Raw genomic sequence first — 9,366 nt, 5'->3', positions numbered from 1 at the left:
ATTATTATTATTATTCTGGTCAGTATTGGCGTTTTGCATCTTATAAATTCTCAAGAAGAGTAGAACACGTGGGGTGTGAATGAGGGAGCCATCGAAAACAGAGTGCCATATAAAAGCAATGTACCCTAGTTACGCTCCGTACAATGATCACATTAAATAGAACAAGTGGCTTCAAGAAAAAATAATGATGTCATGTGGACAAAATAAATCATCAATAATCAATAGCTCAATAGCATGGAGTGTTTTTTAGGTCTAGAATGTAGGACAAAAAGTCACAAAAATTAAAAGAAAATGACGAGTCACACAAAAAAAAAAAAAAAAAAAAAAAATTATGCGTAAAGAAGGACCATAAAAATATGTTCCAAAGTCAAAATAATGACAATAGCAACTGAAAATATACTTCCGTTGACTGACAGATGTCAGTACAACCTAGGCCTAGATTCTTGAGTTTGTTGTAGGAGGCGGCTGCTTCAAATCTACATGATCGTAATTTTCAAAAGGATTGTTTTTGATTTCCAGATTAAAAATGTATGATTTTTAAAATTATTTTGTTGCTGTTTTTTATAGACATGAAAAGTTACTAGATCTAGAATCTAGATCCAGGTCTAGAATCTAGAACTTGTGCAGACTTGTTTAATAAAAAAAAATATAATAAAAAATGTAAACAAAACATGATCAGACACGACACGTGAGAAAACTAGCGACCAGATCGATCATAATTCTCATACTACGAGTGAATCAGAATCGTTAATTAATATAATTCTTTACTGGAGTTTCCGTTTCTAGATTCTAGTAATTATTAAATTAATCACAGTTTAGGACCTACAACTTAGGAATTTCCTATTAGTATTAGTATTAGGATTAGGCCTAATAATAATTTAATAATTTATCATTAGGGCCTAATTCACTATTAGTAATTAGTAATTTCTGTTGATTGTTGATGGTATTTGAAAACTATTTCTACTAAAATTTATTAATTTAACTTAGTAACTCAAACTTAGGCTTTCTAAACTAGATCTATCTAAACTGAGGGAAACTGGCCCTGGTAACACTACTAACTACTAACTAAAAGACAGGTAAAGAAGTCAGATGGTGGGCATTTCTTGTAAAACTGTGTTGTAGTTTAATAACATATTTATTTATCTAGTAGACTAGTAGGCCTTTTTATTATTATTATTTTACTAGTTTTATAATTTATTTATATCTATAAAATATAAAACTTAGGCCTATGGGCTTAACGATTTAAACACTAAATAATTTATTGTGACTACTTAGTAGTTTAGATCTATTCTAGATCCATAGGCCCTAATAAATATTAAATAGTGTAGGCCTATTTTATTGTTTAGCAGGCCCTATATAGGCCTAATTAGTAATTAATATTATAATGTATAAGCCTAAATGTATAGGCCTAGTAAGAGTAACCTAGTTTAATACCATAATTAATTATTATTAGGCCTGTGGCCTATCTCTAAGATACTATTAGCATTAGCATTAAACGTATAGGGCCTAGTATTATTCAGACCTGGCAAATGAAGTTGAGCTCATCTATTTCTGTGATGTCAGCATATGAAGGGATAGTTAGTAGTTAGTACAATAATTCATAAAACCTAGCCGCCTCTGCTTCTTTTAACTCAAGCCTGGGACCCGAACTCGAGACTTTTAGGTTCACCAGTCAGAACTCTACTGTTTGACCATAATGCTATCAGACAATATTTAATAGTCAGCCAATTTGATATATCTTCTTCTCTTATTTTCTGTTATTTCTTTATTTGATTAAAATCAAATTGTTTTGTTTTTACATTAATTAAAAAATGGACAGTCTTATAATTACCTACTATTAGTCCAGATTTTTAGCTGGGAACTCACTTTATATTATGACTCTAGAGCTATCTTGAAGTCTCATTCTGACACTAATTATATCTGTATCTCCTGCTTGGAAAAATAAAGTACCACCCAGCCTGCATACTTGGCAAAAGCATAATACTTGTTATGTATGTTTATCTATAAAAAAAAAAGTAGAGATTTCTCTTTAGACCTAATGATCCATTGGGCAGATGAAGTAGAATTCATGTTTTTTGAACTCGACATATGAAGGGATGGTGTGGTCAGCATTATGTCCAGCCAGCTTAATTTTCCCTAACATGAGTTTGGTAACATCAGAGCTGGGTGGACTCAGGAACCCTACTGGTTTTATGAGCCTCGTATTTGAACTCAAGACATATGGGTTAGCAGTCTAGCTCTCTATTGCTAGGCCATGCTCAGTCTTTAAGTCGTAACTATAATAAATATTTTTATCTATGATCTAATTATTTGTCATTTTATCTAGATTGATGCATATGAAGATAGCCCTAACTTATGTGTCATAGCAAGTTGCCATGAGTGTAAATATAAGCTTCGATGACACACCTATGGGCTCAATATATTTTGATGGCCCCATTGATGACAGAGAGGAAGAACTGGAGAGGGAGCGAGAGCTAGAAGCTCAGGAGGTTTGTGTTGTTTTTAAATGGTAGCTATCACATGATCAGAAATTTTTAACACATGCATCAGTAGCTGCTTATGTTTTCACGAATTGTGTTAGTAGAAAATTAAAAGTATTAATACATAGACATTTTTTGTGTAAATAAATTTTTAAATTTTAAAAAAGATTTAATGTTTAGGGCTTATAATTGAAGTTAACACAAAGTAAATTATGGCATGTTTAATTTTAGATTCGTCGTGCCTTAGAAGAAGAATTAGGAGACTTTGTTGATGATTTTTCATATTCGGATGAATCGGAAGATGAAAATTATGACTCAAATCACCCAAGCAGGTAAGCTGTTGAATTGAAGTTTACCTTTGTATAATATAAAATAAATTCAATAAAGAGTATGAATATAGAATCTATTGTATAAAATAATGTAACCTGGCCAAATAGTTTATTTGATTTGTAAACATAACAGATAGGTTGTAATTTTAGATGTTTTGAAATAAGCTTATGAAGGAATTGCGTTAAATTTTAGTTTATTGCCTACAGTGTTTAACTAAATTTATTGTTTGTTGTATAGGAGCTAAAATAAAGCTGCATGTTTTATTTATTATATTTCAATACAAACACGGTGCTTTTACATTTCCCCCCAAAATGTTTTTTTTCTGTTTTTAATTTAAAAATAAATAAAATGCCCACAGGAATGTCTCACAGACTGAAGGAGATACCAGCCAGTTCTTAGCCTTGCCCTCACAACAACCTGTTCCATCATCCCCCTTGTCTAATGCCAGATGGAAATCTCATTCCATACCAGAGGGTCTCCACCATGACGGTTACAACTACACCCCTGCTGCCCACCGCCACAACGGCGCAAATAACATTGAGGAGCTTAAGGCAGAGCCTCGCACAATCAGTGGCTCGGTGGATAATTTAACCAGTGTTGGAGCAAATCACAATTTTTCTGGTGGCGGTGAATTTGGTTATAACTCGTTACCTCAGCATGCAGTTGTGCCTAGGCAACATGGACAGTTTCAACAAGATAGAAGCAATGGTCATGGACAATTTCAACAGGATAGAAACAATGGTGCAAACTATTCACAGGATAGCACGAAAAATGTTTTTATGCCGCCTGAAAATGGACACACGCAACAAACATCATTTGAACCACGCTATCCAAAACAGAGCAATCAAAATCAAGCTGTAAGTATGTCTGTGTATAATTTTTATAATTCATTTAGTAGTTTTCAAATACTAAATAATTTCCAGAGACACCGAACTCAAAGCCATGTTATCAAAAACTCCCAGGTGTGGGCAGTTGATAAATTTAGAAAAAAATACATTATGTTAGGGGAATCACTTAGTGGAATTAAAAATAAAATTGTTGATTAAGAGGCTGAAACTCTTGAAAGGCAAATATAATGCTAGGTGTCTTAGACCAAGTCAATTGTAAAAAGGGAATCGGGTTGGTAAAGCTCATTGTTGCTAAACCAAAGAGTCCTGTGTTTGGACTACCGGGCAGATAAGACTCGATATCTGGGAACAGTTACTAGGAGATAAGACATAATCAAACAACTGCTGCTTGTAGTTTGTCCTTGGATAGATCCGGAAAGAAAAGCGGAAATCTGAGTCAGCCGTCCATATGGTGTATAACACGGTGACACATAATACTTAATTGTATTGGAGGAAATTCCATTTAACATTTTAATTAAGAATAGAGAAAAACAAAGTCGTAAAAAGTTTTGCAGATTCTGTATCTAGTTCCTCTTTTAAGACTTAAAATGCAGAACAACTACTTTAAAATGGTAGCAAACTGTTGAAAATTTGAAGAATAATATCTCCATAGAAAGTTAAAAGCTGTTATTTTTAGGGTGTGAAAAAGCATATTAAAAAAATGTTTCTTTATTTTAGCGTTATTTATTTATTTCAATTTTAAAAAGTGCCCCTTTCTGACCTGACTATTTGTAGGGCAGATGAAGTTGAGTTCATCAGTTTCTTGACCAAGGTAGACGTCTTACAGCATAATGCCCAACCACCTGTACTCTCCCTAGCAGGAGTCATATACATAGGATGGACACATAGATGTTCTATGGATATAATCAAAATCTGTGTATGTTTAATCCATTTGTTTTCAGGAGCCTAAGGGTGACACCTACAGTAACTACACTGTGGTTTACAACAAGAAACATGCACCAGAACACGGGGAGGAGGAGTTTTATTTACCTACTGACCAGATCAAGTTCTTTCAGAAAGGTAGGCAAAATATTATTTACCTACTTAACATATGCAGTTCTTTCAGAAAGGTAGGCAAAATATTATTTACCTACTTAACATATGCAGTTATTTCAGAAAGGTAGGCAAAATGTTATTTACCTACTTATGCAGTTATTTCAGAAAGGTAGGCAAAATATTATTTACCTACTTATGCAGTTATTTCAGAAAGGTAGGTAAAATATTATATAACCTACTTAAAAGATAGGCCTACAATTCTTTCAGAAAAGTAAGTAAAAAATTATTTACCTACTGACCAAATAGTTCTTTCAGATAAGTATGCAAAACATTATTTACCTACTGACAAGATACAGTTTGTCACCTACCGGAGAATTCTAGAAAATGTTTTAATAGCCTAAATTGAAATAAAACAAATTTTCAAAGTTGTCTTCGCAAGCATTACATAAACATTTAAAACATGCTGGCAAGTTAATTTAGAACAGCCATTTCCAAACTGGCAATATCTGATAACATATCACTAGAAATTTTAATTTTAAAATTGTTCAAATCAGAATATTGCTGCTATTGATTTGACGACTTAATCCTCTTTACTCCTTGTGGAGCATACCATGACCTTCCATTTTGTCCTGTTTATTTTGCCATCTCCCAAGATATCCCTGCTGTCTCTAGTGCTAAAGAATACTCTGTGCTATTGATTTGTTGTATGTTAAATTTTTATAGTCTTTTGTTGTTGTGTACTTTATCCATCTGCCAAATAGAACATCACTGAATGCCCCCCCCCCCCCCCCCTCTGAGTAATGTCATGTTACAACATAATCTTTTATTGTTTCCTTCTATCAGATAAGCCAGAAGATGTACGAACATCACAATCTTTTATTGTTTCCTTCTATCAGATAAGCCAGAAGATGTACGAACATCACAATCTTTTATTGTTTCCTTCTATCAGATAAGCCAGAAGATGTACGAACATCACAATCTTTTATTGTTTCCTTCTATCAGATAAGCCAGAAGATGTACGAACATCACAATCTTTTATTGTTTCCTTCTATCAGATAAGCCAGAAGATGTACGAACATCACAATCTTTTATTGTTTCCTTCTATCAGATAAGCCAGAAGATGTACGAACATCACAATCTTTTATTGTTTCCTTCTATCAGATAAGCCAGAAGATGTACGAACATCACAATCTTTTATTGTTTCCTTCTATCAGATAAGCCAGAAGATGTACGAACATCACATTCTTTTATTGTTTCCTTCTATCAGATAAGCCAGAAGATGTACGAACATCACAATCTTTTATTGTTTCCTTCTATCAGATAAGCCAGAAGATGTACGAACATCACAATCTTTTATTGTTTCCTTCTATCAGATAAGCCAGAAGATGTACGAACAACACAATCTTTTATTGTTTCCTTCTATCAGATAAGCCAGAAGATGTACGAACATCACAATCTTTTATTGTTTCCTTCTATCAGATAAGCCAGAAGATGTACGAACAACACAATCTTTTATTGTTTCTTTCTATCAGATAAGCCAGAAGATGTACGAACATCACAATCTTTTATTGTTACCTTCTATCAGATAAGCCAGAAGATGTACAAACATCACAATCTTTTATTGTTTCCTTCTATCAGATAAGCCAGAAGATGTACGAACAACACAATCTTTTATTGTTACCTTCTATCAGATAAGCCAGAAGATGTACAAACATCACAATCTTTTATTGTTACCTTCTATCAGATAAGCCAGAAGATGTACGAACATCACAATCTTTTATTGTTTCCTTCTATCAGATAAGCCAGAAGATGTACGAACATCACAATCTTTTATTGTTTCCTTCTATCAGATAAGCCAGAAGATGTACGAACAACACAATCTTTTATTGTTTCCTTCTATCAGATAAGCCGGAAGATGTACGAACATCACAATCTTTTAATGTTTCCTTCTATCAGATAAGCCAGAAGATGTACGAACATCACAATCTTTTAATGTTTCCTTCTATCAGATAAGCCAGAAGATGTACAAACATCACAATCTTTTATTGTTTCCTTCTATCAGATAAGCCAGAAGATGTACGAACATCACAATCTTTTATTGTTTCCTTCTATCAGATAAGCCAGAAGATGTACGAACATCACAATCTTTTATTGTTTCCTTCTATCAGATAAGCCAGAAGATGTACGAACATCACAATCTTTTATTGTTTCCTTCTATCAGATAAGCCAGAAGATGTACGAACATCACAATCTTTTATTGTTTCCTTCTATCAGATAAGCCAGAAGATGTACGAACATCACAATCTTTTATTGTTTCCTTCTATCAGATAAGCCAGAAGATGTACGAACATCACAATCTTTTATTGTTTCCTTCTATCAGATAAGCCAGAAGATGTACGAACATCACAATCTTTTATTGTTTCCTTCTATCAGATAAGCCAGAAGATGTACGAACATCACAATCTTTTATTGTTTCCTTCTATCAGATAAGCCAGAAGATGTACGAACGTACGAGCAGCTGACCATTCTGTACAAGGCGAGGGGGAGAGAGATTGAAGAACTGACGCACAAACTAGAGGAGAAAGATGAAGAGATGGGGAAAGAGATCCGGTCACTGAAGCACAGGCTGGCCCTAGCTACAGGTCAGTCTTGATCTTGTGATCCTAGCTACAGGTCAGTCTTGATCTTGTGATACATCAGCTTGTGATCTTAACTTATACGTGCATTATGTTTGTTGTAGTATCCTTCTGTATGGTCAACTATAGAAATAGATGAAGTAGAGTGTTTTGGTTTTTTTTATTTCTGTGTAGGGCCCTTGTCCATCATGTTTGATGGCTCAGAGTTTGGTTAGGTATCCATCACAGCTGGGTGGAGTTTGAATTACTTAGCGTTGGTCAATTTGACCAATTAGCCAATCTGAAACTTTGAGGCATGAAAAAAAAGAATGAAAAAAAAATGGTGATTAAAGTAATGTTACCTATTTGAACATGGTCCATGGGACAGTTGAAGTAGAGTTCACCTGTTTCTGCGACCTTGGCATTTGATAGTGTAGTGTGTACAGCCCTACAACCAGATGTCTTTACTTTCCCTAATGTAAGTCAGGTACCCTTCAGAGAAGTTTGCACTCAGAAATGTCATATTGACTCAAGCCTGGAAACTGAACTTGAGACATATTTGGGTTAGCTATCATGCGCTCTACCATCCAACCACAATTTCTTGTCCTATGGTTTCTTCTTTAAAAAAATAATTACCGTCTCAGCTGGTGGTGATTTTACCAGCTCCCAGAACAGCTACAGCACAAGATGACATTACTCTATAGTTTACTGTCACACTCCACACCCCAGTAACTTTGTATGAAATAACTTTGTGTTAACCTCAAGAAACTTTTTGTGTGCAGGTGAAGCTGAAGGTGCCAGAGAAAGTCTCAGACACTGCCAGGCCTTACTGCAGCAAGCCAAGACTGAAAACACTAACGCCAATGGGAAAATCAGAGCTCTCGAGTCTCAAGTTTCTTCGCTACGGGACACTAAGGAGGAGGTGAGGCTGACATTTTTGTTCTGCTTATTATAGTTCCATGTAGAAGTTGAAAAAAATTGTTTTCTTTTTTTAAATTTATCATTATGAAAACTCAAGTCTTTATTATTAAGTTTATTAGCAATTTTGTAATCAATTTCTCAATTCTCTTTTATTGTTTTACTCATAATTTGAAAAATATTTACATTTTAAGTCGCTTATTCAATTTTTTAAAAATATAATTAAAAAAAAACTGAAACCAACCAATTATTTATAGATTTATAACTTGCATACAGCGATGAAAAAGTGAAGTAGGCCTACTTTGCTGAATATATATATATTTGCACAAAGAAGGAAACTTTTGAACAGTTGTAATGGATATGTAAAATTTTTGGTGCTGGATTCTGTTTGAGTTAAATATTTATAGCTGTATTTCTTTTGCAGCTATAACAAGTTTTACTTACTCCTGCTTAGTTAAAAGCTTCAATAAGTGTTTATTTTTAGTCACAACATACTTTTCTTATCCCACCCATTTTAAAAAACATTGTTAAATATTTAGCTATAGCATGTTTCACCTCCTTGTGTTCCAGCTGATAAAAAAACTTCAGACGGCCGAGTCGACCATCGAGAACTTGTCCCACCACATTGATGACCTGCAGGCCTCGGAGTCCCTGAGCAGAGCCAGGCACGAACATGAGTCTGTCATCTCCAGTCTGACGCAGCGCTACGAGAGGGAGGTGCTGGGCTTGAAGGAAAAGATGGATGGGATCAAGGCCGCGCTAGAGAGCAGGGTAAGTAGAGTTGGGTTTGGGTAGCTGAAGTAGAGTTGCTGTATGAGAGGGAGGTGCTGGGCTTGAAGGAGAAGATGGATGGGATCAAGGCAGCGCTAGAGAGCAGGGTAAGTAGAGTTGGGTTTGGGTAGCTGAAGTAGAGTTGCTGTATGAGAGGGAGGTGCTGGGCTTGAAGGAGAAGATGGATGGGATCAAGGCCGCACTAGAGAGCAGGGTGAGTAGAGTTGGGTTTGGGTAGCTGAAGTAGAGTTGTTGTATGAGAGGGAGGTGCTGGGCTTGAAGGAGAAGATTGATGGGATCAAGGCCGCACTAGAGAGCAGGGTGAGTAGAGTTGGGTTTGGGTAGCTGAAGTAGAGTTGTTGTATGAGA

General features: G+C 35.0%; 1 protein-coding gene across 3 annotated transcripts in view; it reads left to right on the top strand.

Moving 5' to 3' along the window:
* Window positions 1–429: 429 nt before the first annotated feature.
* The window catches only part of LOC131943978 (centrosomal protein of 152 kDa), a 28,112-nt gene continuing 19,175 nt past the window's right edge, over window positions 430–9,366 (top strand). For 2 of the 3 annotated variants that reach the window (XM_059304402.1, XM_059304403.1), the window contains exons 1-8: window positions 430–528; window positions 2,327–2,489; window positions 2,712–2,812; window positions 3,169–3,667; window positions 4,600–4,717; window positions 7,180–7,335; window positions 8,091–8,230; window positions 8,797–8,997. In XM_059304402.1, the coding sequence (XP_059160385.1) occupies window positions 2,376–2,489; window positions 2,712–2,812; window positions 3,169–3,667; window positions 4,600–4,717; window positions 7,180–7,335; window positions 8,091–8,230; window positions 8,797–8,997 (1,329 nt within the window). In that variant the 5' untranslated portion in view covers window positions 430–528; window positions 2,327–2,375. Of the gene's footprint in view, window positions 529–2,326; window positions 2,490–2,711; window positions 2,813–3,168; window positions 3,668–4,599; window positions 4,718–7,179; window positions 7,336–8,090; window positions 8,231–8,796; window positions 8,998–9,026; window positions 9,212–9,366 lie in introns of those variants that run through there. The other variant, XM_059304404.1, reaches the window with a different exon arrangement.

This window comes from Physella acuta, unplaced genomic scaffold, assembly GCF_028476545.2.
Source record: "Physella acuta isolate Inbredline_101_S28 unplaced genomic scaffold, ASM2847654v3 ptg000475l, whole genome shotgun sequence".
Lineage (NCBI taxonomy): Eukaryota > Metazoa > Mollusca > Gastropoda > Physidae > Physella > Physella acuta.
The sequence above is the reverse complement of the archived record's forward strand: the minus strand, read 5'-3'. Positions and strand labels throughout refer to the sequence as shown.